General features: G+C 35.0%; 1 protein-coding gene across 4 annotated transcripts in view; it reads left to right on the forward strand.

Annotated features, from left to right (window-relative positions):
• Positions 1–25,061, forward strand: part of PTPN4 (protein tyrosine phosphatase non-receptor type 4) — a 219,801-nt gene that overhangs the window by 162,429 nt on the left and 32,311 nt on the right. For 3 of the 4 annotated variants that reach the window (XM_023185206.2, XM_023185205.2, XM_031936405.1), the window contains exons 12-15: positions 2,658–2,830; positions 8,787–8,855; positions 14,633–14,758; positions 17,009–17,167. In XM_023185206.2, the coding sequence (XP_023040974.1) occupies positions 2,658–2,830; positions 8,787–8,855; positions 14,633–14,758; positions 17,009–17,167 (527 nt within the window). The remainder of the gene's footprint in view (positions 1–2,657; positions 2,831–8,786; positions 8,856–14,632; positions 14,759–17,008; positions 17,168–25,061) is intronic. The other variant, XM_023185207.2, reaches the window with a different exon arrangement.

A 25,061-nucleotide genomic window follows, 5' to 3' on the forward strand; every position in this document is an offset into this window, starting at 1 on the left:
AATAGACAGTATACAGGCATACTCTGCAGAAGATGACCTTGTTAATGTCATCTTTCTAAAACATCTCTTTGTTTTTAAATACCCAAACTTCATATAATATACTTATCTCTCAGTACAACTTTTTTTGTGTGTTGTTTAGAAATTGGGCTGGAAAAATTTTTGTTACATTTCAAATATAATGATAGAATATGGAAATTACTTACAGACTTTTTGAAAAGTATACCAAGTGTCAAAATGTGTGAATATGTATGCATCTTAGATGCTGATAGTGAGAAGCATTAGTGCATCATAGTAGCTGAGACATTTTCTGTTACTTTGCATAATGTTTATGGCATATGGTAAAACATATAAACTATATATGTTAGTACAAACAAAACAACTATTAACCATAATTAAGACTTAATTTTCTGGTAATCAAGAAGTGATGTTTTAAGCATATTTCCTTCTAATATGATAGTTTAATACTTTATACATGGGCATCTTATTGTGTATTAGTCATGGGAAATATCTTTTTTTTTTTCTTTTTTTTTTTTTTTTGAGACGGAGTCTTGCTCTGTCGCCCGGGGCTGGAGTGCATTGGCCGGATCTCAGCTCACTGCAAGCTCCGCCTCCCAGGTTTACGGCATTCTCCTGCCTCAGCCTCCCGAGTAGCTGGGACTACAGGCGCCCGCCACCTCACCCGGCTAGTTTCTTTTTGTATTTTTAGTAGAGACGGGGTTTCACCATGTTAGCCAGGATGGTCTCGATCTCCTGACCTCGTGATCCGCCTGTCTCAGCCTCCCAAAGTGCTGGGATAAGATATTTCCCATGACTAAGCCACCGCGCCCAGCTTAGTCATGGGAAATATCTTAATGCACTTTTGATGGGCAAGAATTTCTTTAACCAGACATAGAAGGAAGCCTTCATACTCTTAAAAGATTGATGATTTGGACTGTGTTAAAATTAATAACTCTGTTCATCAAAAGATATCACTAAGAGAGTGAAACAGTATAGAACATTTATGTAATACACACAGAATCCTTGGTTTTATATGCATCTTGATAGAAATATATGCCAGTGAATTAAATAGACACTTCACAATTGAGGATATCCACGTGGCCATTAACATTGAACCTCAGTAATTATAAAGGAGGTTCAAAGTATAACCAAAATATGCTACCTCTACATACACAACAGAACAGTAAGGGGAAAGAGATTGATAAACCAGTAGTTCGTGAATATATGGCACATATGCTACTGGTGGGAGGGAGTGTATATTGATCTACCCATTTTGGAAAACTGTTGGTCATTATCTACCAAAGCTGAGCATATGCGTACATCATATGACCCAGCAACAAAAATGTGCATATGTGTACACCAGAGAACATACAGGAATATGCATGGCTGCATTCTTCTTATATCCCCAAACTAGAAATATCAAATGTCTGTGAACAGTAAAGTGGATAAGTTAACTATTAAATTCATTATAATAGAGTATTGTGGAAATGAGTTAATTGCTGCTTCACAAACTTTGAATTTATATCAAAAACATAATGCTGAACAAAAGCCAGACCTAAAGACACATATGTGTGATTCCATGTATGTACAATAAAGTTCAAAAACAAGCATGACTATTCTATGGTGATAAAGGCAGAAGAGTGATTAACTTTGGGAAGGTAATCTGGTAGAAAGGGGAGATAAAGGATACTTCTGCGGTGGTAGTAACGATCCATTTCTGGAACTGGGTAAAGATTAAATGGTTGTATTTATTGTGTGAAAATCAGAGCTGTGCAATTATGGGATGTGAATGTTGCTATATATGGTTTACTTTAATGAAATTATTTATTTAGAAATCTGTACCAGTGTTCAAGAAAATGGAAAATTATTTTATTGCTAATTTTAAAATTTGAATTATGTAATAGTGTTCAGAGCTGTTGAATGTTCTTATTTACAATCTCGACACATATTTTAAATTAGGAATATTGTTAAAAGTTGTGATGATATATTTTAACTTTTAATTTATGGCCTAGAATTATATTTTGAAACAGAGTCATAGGTAATGTTGAAAACAGATACATATTTAAAGTTTGAGCTCATTTCTAACTATGTTGTAAGGTAAAAGTTCCTAAGAATTGTAATATGAATGAACAAGGCCAGCACGGGAGCTCATGATATAATTCCAGCACTTTGTGAGGCCAAGGCAGGTAGATCACTTGAGGTCAGGAGTTCAAGACCAGCCTGGCCACCATGGTGAAACCCCATCTCTACTAAACATAGAAAAAGTTAGCTGGGTGTGGTGGTGCATGCCTTTAATTCCTGCTACTCGGGACCCTGAGGCTCAATAGTCACTTGAACCCATGAGGCGGAGGTTGCAGTGAGCCAAGATTGCACCACTGCACTCTAGCCTGGGTGACAGAGTAAGACTCTGTCTCAAAAAAAAAAAAAAAAAAAAAAAAGACTGAATTAGGTCCAGATTTTGCAGGATTTTCCGTATACTTCATTGCCTTTTTATTGGATAAGCAAAAAAACCTGGATAAAAGATCCTATAGATTCTATCTATATCATTAACAAGTTTGTGTTTAGAAGGCTAGAATAATTTGTCTGTCAAAAGTAAATTAAATGGAGCATTAGATCCTGACCTTTTTTTGGTATTCTCTGCATTTTGTCATTTGTTACAGCATGAATCTAGAGAAACATTATTGGGATTTAATATGGTGAATTACAGAGCATGTAAAAATTTGTGGAAAGCATGTGTAGAACATCACACATTCTTCCGTTTGGACAGACCACTTCCACCTCAAAAGAATTTTTTTGCACATTATTTTACATTAGGTTCAAAATTCCGGTACTGGTAAGTATTGCTTCTGTGTTAAGGCTTTATTGTTGGGGTTTTTCCTTTCTTGAAAATAAAGATGTAGTTTATGGAACCATACAGCCTTTGTTACACATGCTTAACTGAGTCAAAATTCCCATGGATTGCAACCTCTGTATCAGTATCATTAAAAAGTTCTATCGGTTCTTGTGATATACTGCAGGCTTGAGAAGCCAGTTCTGTTTTCTATATTTCCTGGTCATTATTTTCTGGAGTAAATTAACTACATTTACTTATTTACAATCAAGACAGATGATATAATTTCTATTGTGTCTTTATTAGATATTTACTTAAAAACTTTTCTTTGTTCTAAGACACCCAAGATATCTTCTGCTTAAAACTATATAATTATTGGTTTTTTAATTTAGAATTTAGCATATTTTTGGGTTGTCAAACCCTTTATTGTAAAGAGTTTAAAATAGTCACGAGGCAAAATCAGATTTAGTCATTGAACAGTAACCCCAGGTTCCATTTCCTAAAATTGTTTTATTCTTGATAGCTTTTATTTTTTCCTGAAGGCAACAGATCTTTGGGGAATAACTAAATCTGAAGAAGCTCTGATTAGTTTTACCTATGGAATTATTACAAGGCCCAAGAAAGCTAGTTTTTAAGTGGAACCTGGTAAGAATCATGTAGAAAGTTACTCATTATCTTTTAGTAAAACAAGTATTATTCATTCTTGTTGGTTTATGCTTCAAAAAATAAGATTTTTCATCTTCGATAAATAAAACCCTTGTCCAGTCGCAGTGGCTCACACCTGTAATCCTAGCACTTTGGGAGGCCGAGACAGGCAGATCACCAGAGGTCAGGAGTTCAAGACCAGCCTGGCCAACATGGTGAAACCCTGTCTCTACCAAAAAAAAAAAAAAAAAAATTAGCCGGGCATGGTGGCGGGCGCTTGTAATCCCAGCTACTTGGGAGGCTAAGGCACGAGAATCGCTTGAACCCAGGAGGCAGAGGTTTCAGTGAGCCGACATCTTGCCATTGCACTCCAGCCTGGGTGACAGAGCGAGACGCCATCTCAAAAATAAAAATAAAATAAAATAAAAAAACCTTGACCGTTATGTGTTAAGATTAATTCATGTTTTATGTTCATGAGAAAAATGTTTAGATGTTCCCAGAAAAGATTTAAATTGTAAACCTAAACATGTATAATTGCCTAATTTGTAATGTCAGTAAAAATAACAGTATGAAGCTTAGTACAGGATATGTCACTTAAAATGCATGACTCCAACCCCAGAAAAATTAGTAAAAGTGGCTCAAAAGTTCAGTAGTAACAAACAGAATTAGAATTTTTTTTTTTTTTTTTTTTTTTTTTGAGACGGAGTCTCGCTCTGTCGCCCAGGCTGGAGTGCAGTGGCCGGATCTCAGCTCACTGAGAATTAGAATATTTTTAACCAAACAAAAGGCACAGTAATTTTCTAAGCGGTTTGCTGTCATGTTTAACTCCTTTTTTTGCCTTCCTGAAAGCAATTTTGAGCAACGTAAGGTAACAGTACTTGGAAATTTAAAAGTAAATAGATGGAAGGAGAGTGTGTCAGATCTATAATGAAAGTCAAGGAAAAAGTAAAGAGGCTTACCTACTGTTAATAAATCTCAGCAAGGACAGAAGAAATCTCCACGGCTTTATGTGAAATGAGAACAGTACAAACCCTAAAGATATTATTTCAGTGAATTTAATTTCTGATTGATTACCAGGGTAGTTATACAAGGACTACTCTTACCCTCTGTTCAAATTCTCCCGTTTGTCCTTGCAAATGTGACATAAACACACACCATTTAATTTAGATGCAAAGAAATGAGTAGGACTAGTAATCAGTCTTCAATTATAATTCAAGCAAGTCTCAGACAAGATGAGAAAAAAAGTCAAGGAAGTTACCCAAACCATAACAAAGCAAACAAAGTTTACATATGGTGACTTCAAATACAAAAAACAGTTGGAAAAACCTGTTTGGGAGGAAATCATCACTGAAACAGAAGGAAATTTGTACCATAAATATTAATAAAAGCAAGTTCAAGGACAGTCTGATTTAAAAAACAAAGATCAGCCGTGAGGGGAGCAACACCTGCCATTCAGAAGGCTGTTACTGCCCTTGGGGAAGATTGGCCTAGTATTGACAAATTTTACATGTGTTTCAACAAAACTGAGATTAAGGACTATTAAATGGGATATGTACATTTTAGAAAGTTGAACAATTATTTTAACAGCTTTATTGAAGTATAATTGACACATAAGAAGTCATATTCAAAGTTTAAAATCTGATGTTAGTATGATGAATTACTTTGATTGCATTTCAAGTGTTAAGCCAGCCCGACATTCCTAGGATAAACCCCACTTGGCAATGATATCCTTTATATATATTGATTGATTCACTTTGCTAAATTTTGTTTAGGAAATTCGCATATGTGTTTATGCGGGATAGATCTCTGTAGTTTTCTTTCTTACGATATCATTTTCAGATTTTATCGTGTCAGGGTCAAATTGGCTTCATTGAATGTGTTGAGAAAGTTCCATTTTCTGGAAGAGGCTGCATAATAATAATATTATTTCATTTTTAAATGTTTGATAGAATTTACAAATTAGTTCATCTGGGGCAGGAGTCTTATTTATAAATAGGAAGGTTTTGAACTTAAGGCAATTAAGGTTTTGTCTTTCTTCCTGAGCAAGATTTGGTAGTTTGTGTCTGTCAGCAAATTTATCCATTTCATCTAGATTGTTGAATTTATTGGCACAGAGTTTATAATATTCCCCATTTCTTTTTAATCTCTAGAATATGTAATAATGTTGCTTCTCTCATTCTTGGTATTGGTAACTTGTATCTTCTTTTTTCCTTGATTAGTCTGCTAGAGGTTTATCAGTTTTAATTAAATATTTTAAAATAATGTAGGCCAGGCATGAGGGCCTGTAATCTCGGTGCTTTGGGAGACCAAGGTGGGAGGATTGTTTGAGGCCAGGAGTTCAAGTCTAGCCTGGGCAACATAGGCAGACCACTGTCTCTACCAAAAGTTTAAAAATTAGCTGGGCTTTTTGGCATGCACCTGTAGTCCTAACTACTCAGGAGGCCCAGGGAGGAGGATCAGTTGAGGCCAGGAGTTCAAAGTTACAGAACTATGATCAGGCCACTGCACTTCAGCCTGGGTGACAGAGCAAGACCCTGTCTCTTAACAACAACAAACAGTATGTATGCCAAATAAAACGTATATCTTCAGGCTTATATTACTTGTGGGCCATCCTTTGTCAACCAAGTCCTAAAGACAAAAACATGACCAAAAAATATTGAACATGATTACATTGCCATTCAAGTCCAAAATCAACATATAGACATTATCCAATATGTAAAAACTCAGAGAATGTAACATCTCCAAGACCTTCCTGAAAACATTTATTGAGTAGTAAAATTCAGCAAACCAGGAGATAAATCAGAATAACTGAAGAAGAATCCTGATAAAAAGCCCTGAGAATGAAGATTAAATCCTCTCTATATAGAAACAATTCTTGACAACCATGAGAATTATAACTGCAGAATAAAATTAAAATAGTATAAACTTTGCCAAAGTAGAATAAATAATATAACTTAAAAAAAAAAATGAAGCAAGGGACTAGTGGGAGGAAGTGTTTGAACCCTTAAAGTTTGAAACAATTTTAGACGTTAACACAGTGCTTCTTAAGGTTTTCTTAATCTTTTTTCCTTTTTTTTTTTTTTTAATGAATGGCCGTCTTTTTTATCTTTTATTTCACTGGAAACCAGTTTAATTTTTTTCGTGGAAAGTGGCATATATACCATAATTACATTGTAATAAAATTATTGTGTCTGTACGTCTAGCCTTTTTAATGTTTATATACATGAATTTCAGAATGATTTTTACCTGCTTATCATGGTGATGATTTCTTTATGGATAGGACTGTGGCTAAAAACACTTTTTTTGTTCTTTTTATATTTTTCTATGTTGCTTGAATAACTTATAATAAGCCTATAGAGAGAGAGAGAGAGAGACAGAGAGGGGGGAGAGAGAGAACTTTCTCATTGCTCAAAAGATAAGTATCTTACTGGGAAAGTTCAGTGTTCTGAAACTGGAACAGTTTTTCATTTCTGTGGTGATGATAATACTGAACCCCTAGTGTCTGTATGATGGACAATATGAAATATAAGACTTTTCTCTCATTAATTTTTTTTAAAAATGTTTGTTATGAAATTTAACTTCTTACTCCAGCCTTTTGAGTAAGTGTCCCATCTGAATCTTCTTCACTGGAAAATTAATGTATCAGTCAGAATTCAGTCAGGGAAACAGAAAGCCCTTTTGGTATTTCAAACAAAAGCAATTTAATTGAAGAAATTAGTTACATGGTTGTTGGAAATGCTGGGAAAGCAAAAGGGAGGAAACATGGTTATGGAGAAACAAACAGGAAGAAGGGGTAATGCCTAAATTTCAGATGCATGGGTCACCCGTGGGCTGGAGTCCACAAACCTACACCTGCTACTACACTGTTAGAGCTCTGTTTCCCTGACTGAACTCTGACTGATACATTAATTTTCCAGTGAAGAAACGTCAGTCTGTATCTTGCAGAGAAGTACTGCTTTAATCAAGGATGGGACCATCTACAGGATGCTTTTTCTCACTATGCCCTATCCCCATAACTATTAAAGCAGCTGCCAGCAGCTACCAGTTTCCTGCTCTGCCTTTCTCCACTTTCTGATCTTCCACCAGTACCTTCTAAAAGCAGAACCTAAGGCAAAATAATCTAGAAAATGGAATTTGTTTATCATAGCCCTTGCAAAACATAGGGCACAGGACAGGATTGGGCCTATGACAGCTCACACATTAAATTGTATATACATAATCGTATATATTTATAGTTTTAAAAAGTTAAGCTTTGCGTTTGTCGTTCTTAAGAACTTTAAAACATACCCAAAGCACTTTTTAATCATCAAAATGATTAGACGTCTTGTAAATGAACTAGGAATGGGAGCATAAAAAATGGTAGCTGGACACAGTCCTGTCCCTAATGAGTATGCACTAAATAAACTTTTTTTCCCTTCATAATAAGCAGTGGTGGAGAATACTGGAACTGTTGTCATACTTAAAATGTTGAAATGCTCTTTTGACTGACAGATGGTACTGGGACAGATCTATTACTTTCTCCACCAGTCTCTTCATGTACATATCCTTATCTCTGTTCCAAAGTATCCAGAGGATTAACATCATTATTCTAATGTGGAAATACAAAACAGTGATGAACTTTAATGTACTACTTTCCTCTTAGAGGAAATACTTTCTTAGGAAAATTCAACTTCATTTCTCATTTTTCCATTAAAATCTCATAAAAGTGTCATTCAATTCATATTTACTGATCTTTATCCATGGAAAATTGTCTTAAAATTGCTTGCTTAACTATGGAAACTGGCATTTGGCTGTTTTTATATGCATTAGTTATCTATATTTGTATATGGTTACATTTGATATACCGCAAATGTATGTTCATTCACAGTTAAGTAATGAGAATGTCTCAAATAAATGCTCTGAGAACTTTTATTAACAAATTTCATCTGAACACATTGGTGTATACCTCAGAAGAAGATCAGTTTCTCTCTATCAACAATTTCCCTCTAGACAAATCAGCTTGAAAACAAATCTCCTAGTGCCGAACCCCCACCATTTTTCTGCCTCAGTTCCTTCCTCAAAAATCTGGAGCTGTTCTGTGTCTGGACATGGAGGGAGTTGAACACATCTTTCTTCATGAATGGGAGAAATGTAACTAAGCTTCATTCATCCAGGCAGAATTGGAATGTTGTCCGTCTTTCTATACTCTGCTTCCTTTTCTCTGCTAGAAATGTCTTGTCTCTTAGGAAATTATACTATAATCATGTTATGTGTTGTCATTTTATCTTATAGTTCTCTTTAAGACTTTATTGTTGTGCACATTTATATATTTCAGTGGGAGAACTGAAGTCCAGTCAGTTCAGTATGGCAAAGAAAAGGCAAATAAAGACAGGGTATTTGCAAGGTAAGCCAAATCTGTTTCATTGTCTGAATTTTTTAAAAAAGATGGATTGAGTTTACTAAAGTTTTTCTAAATATTTTTTCTTAAGTTTTTCTAAATATTTCAAATTTTTGATTACAGAATTATCACTATTCTTTAACAGTAAATAATGTTGAGGGAATGATAAACTAGCTTGTCTAGTTTATTGATTCATTTTTTATATGCACATTAATAGTGTGCCAGGCATTGCAGCTCTGGATAGGCTGATCAGATATTATGTTATTAATATAATATTTTGTTCAAGGTTGCTTTCCTTTTTTTAACATTTTTGAGAAATACAGTGACTTATTTCATGTTATCAAGCCATTTCCCTATTTATTTAAATTATATTGTTAAGAGATAAGTTGTTTTATTTTTGTTTACCATTTATTGTCTATTTCTTTAGGGTCTATCATAGTCAATTTGCTCTTCTTTTTTTTTTGGTTTTTGTTTTTGTTTTTGTTTTGAGACTGAGTCTTACTCTGTCACCTAGGCTGGAGTGCAGTGGCCCAATCTCAGCTCACTGCAACCTCCGCCTTCTGCGTTCAAGCGATTCTCCTGCCTCAGCCTCCCTAGTAGCTGGGATTACGCATGCCACTACACCTGGCTAATAGTTTTGTATTTTTAGTAGAGATGGGATTTCACCATGTCAGCCAGGCTGATCTTGAACTCCTGACCTCAGGTGGTCCCCCTACCTCAGCCTCCCAAAGTGCTGGGATTACAGGCATGAGCCACCACTCCTGACCTAGCTGATTTGCTTTTTAACAAGTGAAATGACATGAGAAGATACATGTTTTAGAAAATAGTATTATGAGCAACAATAGAGAATGGATTAGAAAGGAAAGCCTCATTACCCGGAAACTAATTATAAGGTAATTGCAGTAATCCAAGGGAAAATAATAAAGGCCTGAACGAAAACATTGGTAATGGAATGGAAAATAGGAAACAAATTTAAGGAATGTTTTGTAGGCAGAACTAGCAGAATCTGATGACCAACTGGACACAGGTGTGTTAGAGACAAGAGTCTGTTTTCAGTGAAAATTACTTTGAGAGGCTAAGTCTTTTAATTAGTTATGTGGTTGGCATCTACTGCTTTTAGAGGCTTGAGTTTTAATAAAGAGAACTAGAAAGTTTGCTTTTGATTTCACTCTGTTTAAATTTTGTTCTTAAGTCTTTATCCAGCAGACCTTCTTTGTGTTTCCAGAGTAAAGGGAGTTTTGTGTTCTTGGTTTTTTTCTTCCTCCTTCCAAAAGTGGAAATTGCTTTTTTCCCCTAGTAATGTAAGTGATAGCTCATTATGTTTAAATACTCCAACAGTATCAAAGAACATAAAGAAAATTTATCATCCGAAGACAACTTTTTAAAAAAAATTTTACACTCATTATTCAGGATTTTTCTATGCATATATTCATAGAGACATTTGTATATGTGTGTATGTTTGTTATGAAATTGTTTTATACTATTTGTTGTTTGTTTTTATCATTTAACATATCATGCACATTTTCTTTGCCGTTCAAATATCTAGTCATTTATAATAGCAATAAATCTTTTAACAGTTAAATTCTTTAATTGTAAACTATAAACTTAACTTTTAGGATTCCTACCTTTACTGAGCCACGTTCCTGCCTCCAGAGTAGTTGTTGCTAAGACTTTGTAAGGATGTCACAGTAATATGTGACATACAGCTTACATTTAGTAGTCTAGTATATGAGGAAATAATAGTTGATTACATTGTGAATTAACATTAATAGAAGAGCCATAAATGGTAACTTAATCTTTATTTTAAAAATCAAATGCTTGAGATAATATACTTTATTTTCATTCTGTTGTGACTGATAGGAAAATTTGCACTGCAATGTGAGGGGGTTGGACCAAATGGTGTCATGAGTTGTCTTCAAATCAAAAAATCCTATAATTTAAACCTGTGATAATGGAAAACCTTCACACCTAAATTACTTTGAATTCACTTATGGAAAATGAAATCTGAGTCAGTGTATTTTTTTTAAAAACCAATAACATTTCTTAAAATATTTTTCTGATTCTTAGTGTTGTAACACCATAACAATGTACTTAAAAGTTTTTTATTCTTCTCTTAACAAGCGTCTTCTTTCTTGCTTGACTTTTATAAAAAGTATAGAACATGTGATTTGATCACTAGTTGTATGTAATATATCCTAATATGAATACCAGATCATAGGTATATTTATATATTAAGTTAATATCACATATAAATGGTTTTTTGTAAGTGTTAATGTTTTAATATTTTGATCATATCAGATTTTAGAAATAAGCAGAGTTATACCTGCATCTTAGTTGTTCATTTTGTGTATTCATTATTAAAATGTATAGTTGTTTAATAGGTTATTTTATAAAACAAATAGCCATTATTCAGTGAATAGTAGAAGTAAAATTTCAACATTATAAGCCTCAAACAACTCTCCTATTCCTTTTGTTTTTCTGGAATTGTGTGGTTCCTCTGAAATAATAAGATATCAGCTACAGTGAGGTTGTAATAGTACTGGGCTGTTTAATGATCTCTCTTCGTCTGAAAGATGAAGGTTTTGTGGGATTGTTTTTCTAATATGTTAGGATCTAATTGTAATAAACAGATATATATCTACCAAAATTATCTACTGGTTTTAGTAATTACTAAGTTATTTTATTAAAGTACCAGATAATTCTAGAGTTTTTTTTTTCCTTTGGGTTTTAGTTGGCAATATGAATAGATAGAAAAGGCTCCTCCTTAAACTTTTCATATAATAATTTTTTAGCAATCATTAAATGTTTTTTCTTTTTTCTGATTATCGCCTCTTCGTGTTCGCCTCAGCAGCACGTATACTGATTATCACCTCTTCAAATTGCTTTCACATTTTGCAGTTGTCATATATCTAAGAAAAGAGAAAAACAATGGTCTCATACAATAGAAAAATAAGGTGCCCTGCACAGAAAAGAAGCTTACCACATCGCAAACACACTGATGCTGTGTGGTATTTTTTTCTCTGAAATTTCCACACCTAACAGGAAACATAGACAGCAAGCTTGAGTGGGTGGTTCCCTGAGGTTAAAACTGTTAATAAAATAAAATACATGAAGTTTGGTTTTAAGTTCAAAGTGTCCAGCCTTGTTTAGTCCATTAACAGCAATAAAGTGTTCTGATGCTTCAGACTAGGTGAGTGTGCTGGAATTTTTTTTCTTCAAATGACTTTTTCCAGCTTTTAGAAAATGAAAGTAGTTGATCTACTGATTACAGTTAGTGAAGTTTCATACAGCTTACATTTCGTAGTTTAATATTTGGGGAAATAATCGTTTATTACATTATAAATTAGCATTGATAGAGCCATAAATATTAATCTTTATTTTAAAAATCAGATGCATGAGATAATATACTTTATTTTCATTCTGTTGTGACTGATAAGAAAATTTGCACTGCAATGTGAGGGGGTCGAACTAAATTGTGTCATGCATTGTCTTCAAATCAAAAAATCCTATAATTTAAACCTGTGATAATGGGAAACGTTCATACCTAAATTACTTTGAATTCAGTTACGGAAAATGAAATCTGAGTCAATGTATCTTTTTTAAAACTAATAACATTCCTTGTCTTAGAAAATGCCTACAAGTTTTTTGATTAAGGAAATGTCATTAGGCCAAACTAAAAAAGTTTTAGCTATGAATTGCTGAAATGATAGGACACTTGTGTAGTTTAGATTCATGAGTAACTTAAATTTTTCGTGGTTTAGTAAAATTAATAGGCTAAAACATTGCCCTGAAAATTTGGATATTCATAAATCATAAAATTCAGGAGGTAGGGAGAGACCTATGGGTCATATTGTGCTAATAAATTTATACGTTTAGATACAGAAACATAAGAGGTTTGCCTAATAAGCCACATCTAGAATTCAGAGTCCTTATTATTTTAATGCTTCCTACTGTACACATAATAACGATTTATTCAGTTCTCTTTGGTCAGTGTTGTTGTGCGTTTTAGTCCAACCTTTCTTTTTACATGTTTAACATATTGGAAAGGAAATTCTAGTAGATAGTGAAACTTCAAACTTCGTGAGATCATTATGTATCAGAATTCTAATGTTATTAAGTTTTAATGTAATCAGATGAGTTAATATTGCGTTTGCTTTGTGCCTTCCTTGGTAATTGTTTTATTTTTTTAGCCATACAGAAGTGTATACATAGTACATGATGAGATGAAAATATCCCAATGAGCTAAAAAGCAAGTCCAATACTACCTGCAGTTCTTTATCATTATAGGAAAATCTGAAAATATAAATCCAAATTCACACAACAAAAGCCCATGATTCCTATTAACTATAACCAAAAATAGTCTTCATTTTTAAATTTTACTCAAATAAGTACTTCTCCCTAAATGTTTATGATCTGATTTTTGTAGGAAGACAGCAGGATGTTTCATTTTTTGTAAATTGTGCTCTAATGGAAAGTATATATAATTTTTATATGCTTCAGTTAATTACTGAAATATAAAACTGTTCACAAGATGATTTATTATATACTTCATATATGTAGCTTAAATTATTAGCCTCCACATTAACTCTGCACTTCATAAAGCCAGGCATTTAAAGAGATAGCATATATTTTCAGCTAATTTTGTCCATTATCTGAATTTGCATATAAAAATACTTTATTTGTTGACATTCCTAAAATTCTAAGGGTTTATGATCTCTGCATAGATCAGTATCTTTTGATCTGAATGAATCAATGTCAAAATATTTCTTTTCTCTCTCTCTCTTTTCTTTTCTTTTCTTTTCTTTTCTTTTCTTTTCTTTTCTTTCTTTCCTTTCTTTCGTCTCTTTCTTGGTTTTACTCCTATCATCCAGGCTGTAATGCAGTGGTGCTATCACAGCTCACTGCAGTCTCAAATTCCTGGGCTCAAGTGATGCTCTGACTTCAGCCTCCCAAGTAGCACCTGCCATCATACCCAGCTAATTTATTTTTATAGAGACAGAGTCTCCTTATGTTGCCCAAGCTGGTCTCGAACTCCTAAGTTCCAGTGATCCTCCCACCTGGGCCTCCCAAAGTGCTGGGATTACAGTCCTGAGCCACCCCGCCCAGCCAACATCTTTTTTCAAAACATCACTTAGTTTTCATCTTTATCGTTAGGATACCTGATAATATATAGATGGGTAACAAAGCATATCCTTTTACTCCCCCCACCAGTAGACAGAATTGTTAACCCTCCAAAATGTTTTTGGAAAAAAGGGAAAAATCCACTAACCTACTAGGTGTAAAAAATTGTTTAAATAGATAAAATGTGATATGCATAATTATTTTTGTTCTGTCTTCATTGAGGCAGAGGATTGGGATTTAGATATAGAAGCATTCAGGAGATAATATGCTAGGAATTATTTAATACATCCCAAGATAAGCTAGTGTTCCAGATATTCTGGGATAGAAGTAGGTAGTATCTGTCTTATCAGTAACATATGAGAAAACATTTGGTAACAAACCCTTCCCTTTTTACCTTTCTCCTTCCTTTTCTTGTTTCTTCTATTTTTCTCATCCTTCTTATTCCCTTATTCTTCCTAGCCTATCCTTCCTTTATTCTTCATGTAAAACCAATGTACATTCTTAGGAAGTTATTTGGTAAATAGCCTCTAAATGCATTAATTTTTTACAAGTAAACTCTTTATGTTGCTCATCTAGAACATAATCTGTGAAAACAAATTGTAGGATTTGATTCGTAGTTTGGGTTATAAAAATAACTTTTAACATATTATTTATTTCTGCAGATCTCCAAGTAAGCCCTTGGCACGGAAATTAATGGATTGGGAAGTAGTAAGCAGAAATTCAATATCTGATGACAGGTTAGAAACACAAAGCCTTCCATCACGATCTCCACCAGGAACTCCTAATCAGTAAGTGTGAATTCTGTGACCAACATCAGGTGTGAATTTTGCTAATTTCTAATTATTGGCTGTATATATTTTTATGCCTGAAGATGAAGATACGCAAAAATTGAGTTCTTTCGGTGAAACGTGATTTTTGTTGCTCCAGAGCATTATTTTCTCTTCGCCTGCTGCACATTGCAAAAGTAACAAGGTATAGACTTGCGGGATGAGAGTAGCACATTGAATAAGGATCCCCACTCTCAACTTTCCTCAACAGTTAACTTTCGCAGTTAAGAGTTCTGATAAATGAAGATCTGTTAGACTTAAAATCTCATATGGTTGTTGTTGACATACTCACTTTTCATGTGGATTCCCAGCAGAATTTCTAGGGGAGCATATATTGTTTGAAAATGCTTTGCAAGTGATTGTGATTCTCTGAAACCCCCACCTCAACCATGGCTTCAGCACGTTCTATGGCCTAGGAAAAGGGGTTTCCAGCACCAGTCCCTACAAGTTTAGCTCTCCCTGAGCTCAAAAGCACTGTGTGATTCAGCACTCACCGTATATGTACTTCAGTCTGACATTGCTCACAAAAGTTGTATGTTTTGGTGTAAATGATTGTAAGATCATAAATTAGCCAAATGTACTAGCCAAAGATGTTGATTATCTTAATTTGATAATATTACAAATGTTGTATGTAATTAAGATAATGGTAAACAAATGTGTGCCAACATATTAATATACTTTATTAACTCATAAGGTTCACTTATAACATACTTGAATGTTGGTATGCAATATAATATTTGAAGATGTCTTTTTTCATAAATGTTTTACGCACATTAATGTTTAATAAATTTGCACAAAATTCTAAATGTGGCTGGGTGCGGTGGCTCATTCCTGTAATCCCAGCACTTTGGGAGGCTGAGGCTTGTGGATTCCTTAAGGTCAGGAGTGCGAGACCAGCCTGGTCAACATGGTGAAACCCCATCTTTACAAAAACATAGGAAAATTAGCTGAGCATGGTGACGTGCACCTGTCAGGTGGGTGGGGCAGGGATTGTTTGAACCCGGGAGGCAGAGGTTGCGGTGAGTTGAGATCACGCCACTGCACTTCATCCTCGGCCACAGAGTAAGACCCTATCTCAAAAAAAAAAAAAAAAAAATCTAACAGCTACAGCATTGAAGCCTATTATCAGCTGAAGAATAAACTTCTACCATATCGGAACAGTTTATACGTAAACTGGTTCACAGAGTTTTAATACTTACATGTTAAAGTTACTCCTAGAAAAAAATGGACTTAGTAATTTCTATCTTGCCAATTTCAGGTTGCTTTTATCATTTTTTCTCATAAATTATTGCATATATTCAAAGCTCATTAGGTTGTCTGAAGAAAATTCAGACCTTGTTTTTCTCTTCCCTTTTGCAACCAGCCATTTCTCCATTTATACCAGCAACATTAAAAAACAATAGCAAGTTATAGAAAATGTAAGATATTTAAGCCAAAGTACTCAAGTAATTAATTAATTAGCAGTAGCTCTGATTAAGTTTTCTCGTTAATGAAACAATTTTAGATACAACCCAAAAAGATTTTTTAATGTTCTGAAGAGATAGTACAAAGTGGTGGTTAAGAGCATGGGCCCTGTAATCAACTGTATGCTTGACCTTGGGCAAGTTAATTAATCTCTGTCTCATTTTTCTCATCTACTAAATTATATTTATAATAATGTCTTTCTTATAGTACTGTTACGAGGATTAAATGAAATACAGCAACGTCTGACACATACATAAGTACTGAAATATTGTAATTAAAAATTGTAATAACACTACTTTGTGTGACTGTCAAGAGGATGGCAATATAGAATTCAGTATCTATTTTAAGGATTCAAAGAAAGTCCCGTAAATAAAAGCATTTATAATGATTAAAAAATAATTCAGACTAGAATATATTTCTAAATCATTTATTCTAATCCCTTTATTTTATAAATGCTGAATAAGACAAAATCGTAGTGACTGACACCTAGAAACATTAAGGCACTTAGAGATAGTAGGTAACTTTACGGGTAGAATCCTTGGCAGATTGTTGACTGTAACTCAGATCACTGACTTGCCATTCTCTGTTCTCTCTGTTTATATCACACTGTCTTTTTCAGAGATTGCTTAGTCAACATGGCTTGACTTAAAAACACATACCCACTTTCTGATGCAACCATATATTAAGAAACTTGGAAATTTTGAATTAAAGCATATTTTTATTCAGCTTTTCTCCCTCTTTATTTAGTCGAAATTCTGCATTCACGCAGGAAGGAACCCGGTTACGACCATCTTCAGTTGGTCATTTGGTAGACCATATGGTTCATACTTCCCCAAGCGAAGTGTTTGTGAATCAGAGATCTCCATCATCAACACAAGCTAATAGCATTGTTCTGGAATCATCACCGTAAGAGCTTTTTTATTTTGTTTCCTCACTCTGTGTTTTCAATGCCCCAAATTGCTTTATTTAAAATAATCTGGGAAATTAGGATATTTGATACAAGATTTTAATTATGCAACTTTTCAAAATTTATATATTTGCTATTATGCTCATTTGTTCCTGAGAGTTCTTGTTGCCGCTCCCTCCCCCACTCAGTCACTATGTTGTTATTTTGTTGACTTAGGTCTTCAATTTTTAGTGTATAAACTCAAATATTTCTGCAGATAATGTAACACTCTGGTCAAGGAGGAGGGTAGTTAAAGTAGAGCTTGCTTAATATTTTTAAAGGAAAAGAACCATAAGTATGAGTAAAAAAGTGTTGAGAAAATTAAAATACTTACAAGGTATGTAGATAGGTAAGAAGATTTTTGAATTTACCTATGTAGATAGGTAAGAAGATTTATTTCTTGAGAAGGAGAAATTGGTGTAAGATATAGTGAATGTGATCGGGGTAAAGAGTAGGCCCAAGAGTGGTAGGTGGAAGAGAGTACAGGTGTAGGGTCATGTTTGTCCCTGGGTAGGGTAAACCAAGGAAGACTGGCTGAGCTATCAAAACAAGTAAGAGTTCAGCCTGCGTGATGTATATCTTGGTAAAACATTTTGATTGTGTGTATATATTATTTAAAATGGAGAAATAGGACAGATAAACACTGTACAATGATACCTGTGGGGAATTAGTTGGCAAGAAATAAGATTGATGGGAGATTTAATGTTTTATTACTTTAGAACTTGTAATTCTAAACTTTCCGGTTGATTTTTAATAATTATGTATGTTTTAATTTGGAAACTTTAAGTATAGTAATTAAGGACATGATTGAAATATTGATTTGATTTTAAAATTACATACTTTCATGACATAAAAATGAATCATATGCAGGAATCACGAAAGCCTAATTATTACAAACCAAAACCAATATAACTCTTGAGGCCTAACAAAATTATCTATTTTTAAAGGGCCTTTTCCAAAGAAAGTCATATAAACACAATTGAATATTTCCACATGTAAATTCTATAGATTCACAAACCCCCAAATCACTTGCTGATATGGTTTGGCTCTGTGTCCTCACCCAGATCTTACCTTGAATTGTAATCTCCCGGTGTCGAGGGCAGGACCAAGTAAAGGTAGTTGAATCATGGGGGTCATTTCCTCTTTCCATCATTCTGTTCTTACGATACTGAATGAGTCTCACGAGATCTGATGGTTTTATAAGTGTCTGGCATTTCCCCTGTGTGCACTCATTTTCTCTCTGCCACCCTGTGAAGAGGTGCCTTCCACCATGATTGTCAATTTCCTGAGGCCTTCCCAGCCATGTGTAACTGTGAGTCAACTAAACCTCTTTTCTTTATAAATTACCCAGTCGCAGGTATTTTTTCATAGCAGCATGAGAATGGACTAATACATTTGCCATCTCAAAACACCTTTATTCTACTTTCCTGATTTGAGTGGAGAAGCAAGTTCAGGGTAACTTGGAACTGTGAAGAGTTTTGCTTCTTCTGTCTTGTGCACAATATTATAAAATGCTTGGAGCCTTCTCCTTGGACATGTATTTTATAAGGCTTATATGTTTGTATTCCATTTTGAATCTATAATACTGCATTTGACATTCAACCAGTTTTTAACCTTAAGAATAATGAGAGAGTTCTGAAAAGATAAGCTTAATAATAATAACTTACTTAGTTGCTTACAATCACTTTTACATAAATTATCTCACTGTTCTATTCAGGAGAATTCAGTGAAGTAGGAGAGATATGTAATATCCATTTTATAGATAAGAAAGCCACACTTAGAACACTTGTCCCAATTTACAGAAAAAAAACTCAGGCTTTCTCTAGCACAGTCAGCCAGGAGAACTTTGTATTCCAAACAAGATGTTATAGATGTTCTTTGATTTGCAATTTAGATAAAATACTTTGCAACTTGGAATCCATAGATTTTAGTTTTTCTATTGTCCAAATGTGAAAAGAATTTAAATGATGTATTGGATTAAGCACAGAACATTTCAACATGTAATGAAATAGATTTTTTTAAGGTTTTTCACATATTCCTTTTTTTAATTGTCAGATAAAATCATCTTACCAATTCTTGATTTAAGTGAGTACAGGAGATTGCTTATACTGTTTAGAATAAAGTTATCATTTATAGGCTAAGGATAAAGTAAAGGAGACCACAGTCTACAACACAGCATGTGAATTGGATGGTTAAGTTTATTAGGATACAAATTTCTAAAGGCGGCAACAGAGAGCTTCATTAACTGCAAAATAAGCTTTTTTCACTGCTGTTGTTGAACATTTATAAGAAAATTTAAAGCTGACTGGACTGAAATAAATTGTGCACATTTTTTCACATATCTTGATTGACATTTCTAACAAAACTTTTGCTACTATGTGACAATATATTGCTCTGTTACCAGCATAGTACACTTGAATATAACATTTTCATTATTTACCCTCCACTTAACATTTTTCAAAATGTCAAATTGCCAAGTGTGGTGGTGTGTACCTGTTGTCCCGGCTTACTCAGGAGGCTGAGGCAGAAGGATCACTAGACCCCAGGAGTTTGAGGATGTGTTGCTCCATGATGGCGCCTGTGGATAGTCACTGCACCTCATCCTGGACAATACAGCAAGACACCATCTTTTAGAAACCAAAAGCAAAAAAAAAGGTCAAAGTTTAAGATAAGCAAGTTATTTTTGGTAAAAAGCCCCAGTATGAACATTGGGCATTTGGAGCACTTTTAGAATTATATTGCCATCTCTCCTTACTCTTAACAACCAAAAGTTAACACAAGTAGTACTTTTTTTTTAATGTGGGTAAAATTTTTTTTTTTTTTTTTTTTTTTTTGAGACGGAGTCTTGCTCTGTCACCCAGGCTGGAGTGCAGTGGTGCGATCTCGGCTCACTGCAAGCTCCGCCTCCCAGGTTCACGACATTCTCCTGCCTCAGCCTCCGGAGTAGCTGGGACTACAGGTGCCCACCACCACGCCCGGCTGATTTTTTGTATTTTTAGTAGAGACGGGGTTTCACCGTGTTAGCCAGGATGGTCTCGATCTCCTGACCTCGTGATCTGCCCACTTCGGCCTCCCAAAGTGCTGGGATTACAGGCGTGAGCCACCGCGCCCAGCTAATGTGGGTAAAATTTTTTGTGGGTAAACCGTGTACAGAATGTGTTTCGAGCCCTGGTGCCCCCTCCTCTAGTACATTGTAGGCAAATTATTGGTTTTAAATATATTAAAACAATTGAGTTAGAAATGTTATCAATTAAAGTAAATATGGATGTATATAAGCCCTGGTGTTTACTAATCTTGCTTTCTGTTCATTAAAATATAAGTAATTTCTGTGAGAATTTAAAATATAGCAGTGATTACCATTTATAACCAAAATGAAGTGATTTAAAATAGTCATATTCTGGATGTGTTCTGATAAGTTCTGGGAGTTCTGTTGAGGCTTCAGATACTGATGGGGGGATGCTTATTAGCATTTACCTATTTTGTAAATTGGCTTCTGAGAAACTTTTTTTTTTAGGAAAGTGTTCCACTGCCACGAAAAGTTTGGAAACCTCTGATTTAAAATAACTTTCCTCCTTTTTGCAGTTAATTTCTTTTAGATGCAACTATATATCATAGTGGTTATGAGCACAAGCTCATGGATTCAGACTAGGTTTAAAACGGGGTTCCACTACTTCTAATTAGGTGACCTTTGGTGAGTTATTTTATCTCCGTAAGCCTGTTTCCTTACTGTTAAAAAACAGGGTGATAATAATACCTACCTCAAAGGGTTGCTATAGGCATATAATAATTACATAGCTTTTTTCAGTTAAGTTTTTGGGATATATTCCAACAACTTTTAATATATTATCAACAGTTTGTCTGGATATTTGAAGTGTGAGCATCTGGTTGAACACAGTGAGGAAGTCTCCAGATTCTCAACTTTGTTCTTACATCCCTAATCACACGATATTCTAGGCAGACTTCATAATCCACAAGTGGCTTTTTGTTTGTTTGTTTGTTTGTTTGTTTAGGGACAGGGTCCTGCTCTGTTGCCTAGGCTGGAGTGCAGTGGTGTAAACACTGCTCCCTGCAGCCTCGACGACCTAGGCTCAAGTAATCCTCCTACCTCAGCCTCCCAAGTAGCTGAGACTGCAGGAGCACAACACCACGCCCAGCTAATTTTTGTATTTCTTGTAGAAACAGGGTTGCATCATGTTGCCCAAGCTGGTCTTGAATTCCTGGGCTCAAGTGATCCACTTGCCTCAGCCTCCCAAAGTTGTTTGGGAGGATTACAGGTTTGAGCCACTGTGCCTGGCCATCTTCAAGTGTTAAATCCATTTCCCTGAGCCATTCTTTCCTGGACTATTCCATTCTAGTCTTATCTAATGAATCCCCACAGCTTTGTCCATACCTCATCAGTTCCTTTTGCTTGGTCTTCAAAGCTTTGCCTTTCCTCCACCCCTCTCAACTACTGGCACTGATGATTTCCATCTACAATTCATTGTCCCCAATTCCATTCCAGTCTTGATCAAGTCTAGCGATATATTGTGAACTCTTGAAATACTAGGCTATTTTAGGACAAGGAGATTAAAAAAATCAAAGAAGGTTTGAATAGAAGGAGATACCAAGCCATGGGGACTTAGAGAATGTACCATATTAGATGCTGTATTCGTGGCGTCAAGACTAATTACAGGTCCCTGGACAGTAGCTGTAGTATGCTTACCTGCCATTCATCTCTGGCTAAAGGCTCTGTCACTTGCATTTGGGAGCTAAGGGTGGACACCTTGATTTGGTTGAAACCAAGAATCTCAGGTCTCTGGGAGGCTTGTTCTGAAATAGATTACTGATAAAATCACATGACATTGTCAGTTCTTTTACTTTTATTTATTTTTTTTTTTTTTGAGATGGAGTCTAGTTCTGTCGCCTGGGCTGGAGTGCAGTGGCCGGATCTCAGCTCACTGCAAGCTCTGCCCCCCGGGTTCACGCCATTCTCCGGCCTCAGCCTTCTGAGTAGCTGGGACTACAGGCACCCGCCACCTCACCCGGCTAGTTTTTTGTATTTTTAGTAGAGACGGGGTTTCACCGTGTTAGCCAGGATGGTCTCGATCTCCTGACCTCGTGATCTGCCCGTCTCGGCCTCCCAAAGTGCTGGGATTACAGGCTTGAGCCACCGCCCGGCTGACATTGTCAGTTCTATTCTTAGATATTAATCATATCCCTGATAGTTTACATGAACTTTTTAAAGTGCCTTGTGCATTAATTAATAATCAACCTGAAATGGTGTTTACTTTGAAACACTGTCATTATCAGAATAAAGTAGCCAAAGTGTTAAGAAGCCTGAATTTTGAATCAGAATTTTATCTGTATCTAATGTAATATAAGTAAAGTACAAGTTGTGTTAAATGCGTATTGAAGACGAGAATAACAGTAGTGATTATAGTTAAATGAGACATGATCTCTTGATATACAGCTTAGAAAATAAGAGGTTTGTTTTTTTCTTTAAGAGACAGGGTCTCTCTGTCTCCCGTGCTGGGGCATAGTGGCGCAATTATAACTCACCACAGCCTCAAACTACTGTTCTTGAATGATCTTCCCATTTCAGCATCCTGAGTAGCTGGGACTACAGGTGCACACCACCATCCTCAGCTAATTAAAAAAAATTTTTTTTTCTTGTAGAGATGGTATCTTGCTTTGTTGCCCAGGCTGGAAAATAAGAGTTTTTAAAAGAGCCATCATTTCTGGCACATTTGTATTAGTGTCTAACATGAATATAGTTTTTGTTTTCTAGTCTATTGGAGTAAATTTTATGTTTCTGTGACAGATTTCTATGTACAGTCGTGCCTTTACCGTTTGGTTTTTTTTATTCATGATTTTCAAAGGTTGTTCATTTTTCTTTTTTAAAAGTAACTAAAATAATCCCTTCAGGATTGAATTTTTTTCTCACTTTCCGTAAATCAGATCTTTTCCAGCTCCCTTCTTTAAAGCCAGATGATTCCCTCCACTTGTATGTCTTCAGCTACAACCCCAATCCCTGCTTCTTTCTTTAGTTTCTATTTCCCTACTCCTGCCTAAACTGCCTGTTAGTAAATGTTGGCCTTCTTTGAAAATTAGAGGTCTCTTCCTTGAGGGTACTATCTGTTATTTCTGACAGGGCTGTGTTTCACTATGCTGCCTAGTTATTCTCACAATTGCATGATGTCTCTTCATTCTCTTATACTTGGCAGATTTTTGTGTGTGTGCACTTAGAAATAGTACTGCTTTTAAGAATTGGACTGTTTCATGACATTATTTTTAATGTATCATTCTAATTATAATGCAAGGTTTACCTATGAAAGTCATCTTCCTAGATAACTGTTTAGGTAATAAATATAATGTATATGGTAGCTGTACAATAGAAATGAAGAAGAAAGTTATTCATTAAAGTAAATTGAATTAATATTCTTGGAGTATGTATTTTAAAAAATGTAATTCATAACTTTTGCCCAATATTTGAATTTCAGGAATCTGTGTTGACATCCTTGATTACTTTTATGGACTTTAGAGTGTGTGTGTGTGTGTGTGTGTGTGTGTGTGTGTGTGTGTGTGTGTGTAGAGTTTGGTTATTGAAATTGGAAGTATAGAAAAGGGAAACAGTTACAAGGATTACTATGAGAGTACATAATCAAATTATAAGAGCTCCCTAGACCAACCTAACCCTCTGCAGCAGTCAGGCATATGGAGAGCCTGTCTGCCACTCTCTGAGAAGTTACTTTAATAAGAAAGTTATGTAAGACAGTGAGAAGGCAGGTCGCTCCATCCTGAAATCCAAAGTTTTACTGTCCTTTCATCTTCATCTTAATTTATACTCCATTCTCTTCACCTTTTCCTTATAATTTGGCTTAAGTCCCAACCCCAGCATTTATACTTGGGTTCTTTTCCTATCTGTATCTTCTTGCTTGTTTTGAATGTTTAAAAAGAGGTTAGAAGAGGTTATTCTCAAATACCTGGAGTCTTGCAAGTAGCACGGGATGGAGATTTGTGTAGATTATAGAGCTCATGCTGCATCTACAGACAGCAGCTGCCATTTGGCTTAATACAGTGTTTGACAACCGGTACTGCAGGCCCATTCTTTCTGGAGTTTCCAGATTTTTCATCTTGAAAATCTAGATTTGTATGCAATTTTTAAAATGTAATTGTTTAACTCAATTCTTTTTATAAAAGCAATGAATGATCCAAATGTATGTTGGCCAAAATTGGCCCATAATCCATGAATTTATAACTGCTCTTTTAGGATAACAATGTCTAATCAGAATTGCACAATAAAAACCACCTCTGGACGTGTTTTTTTTGCCTAAACTGTAACTCCAGAAATAGAGATTCAACAGTTTTAGCAAAATGTACCATAGTATCAGTGCTGTCCCTCTCATGTAACTGAGTATTGCTACTGTTAGGCCCATACCCACCAAGTTTGACTCACTTAGATATGCCACTGCTGATCAGGCTTGTGTTTCTCCTGTGTATTTTGGCGCTGTATTTAAACTGATAGCTGGACCAAGGATAAGGAAGGTTGCCCTGACTCCATTTTCGTATGTTCTCCACCTTATACCCTTTCCCACAGGTTTTTAGTTTTGAATGTTTCTTTCTCAGCTTTTAAATTTAGCTTTTAAATGTTTCCTGGTTATGACAACTGTATGCAAAAGCAGAAAAAGTTTCTAATTATCTTGCCTAAGTGGTTACACATTTAGGTCCAAGTAAGGGGTGAGACCTGTTATATATGTAGAGTCCAATTACTTCTGGTGTTTGTAAAGTTTTAGAGACTCTATCAACTGCCTTTTAAAAATGTTGCATCTGTTAAGTTCTGCTAAGGGATGTCCATCTCTATGTGCTGTAATCCTA

This window comes from Piliocolobus tephrosceles, chromosome 11 (genome assembly GCF_002776525.5).
Source record: "Piliocolobus tephrosceles isolate RC106 chromosome 11, ASM277652v3, whole genome shotgun sequence".
Taxonomy (NCBI): Eukaryota; Metazoa; Chordata; class Mammalia; order Primates; family Cercopithecidae; genus Piliocolobus; species Piliocolobus tephrosceles.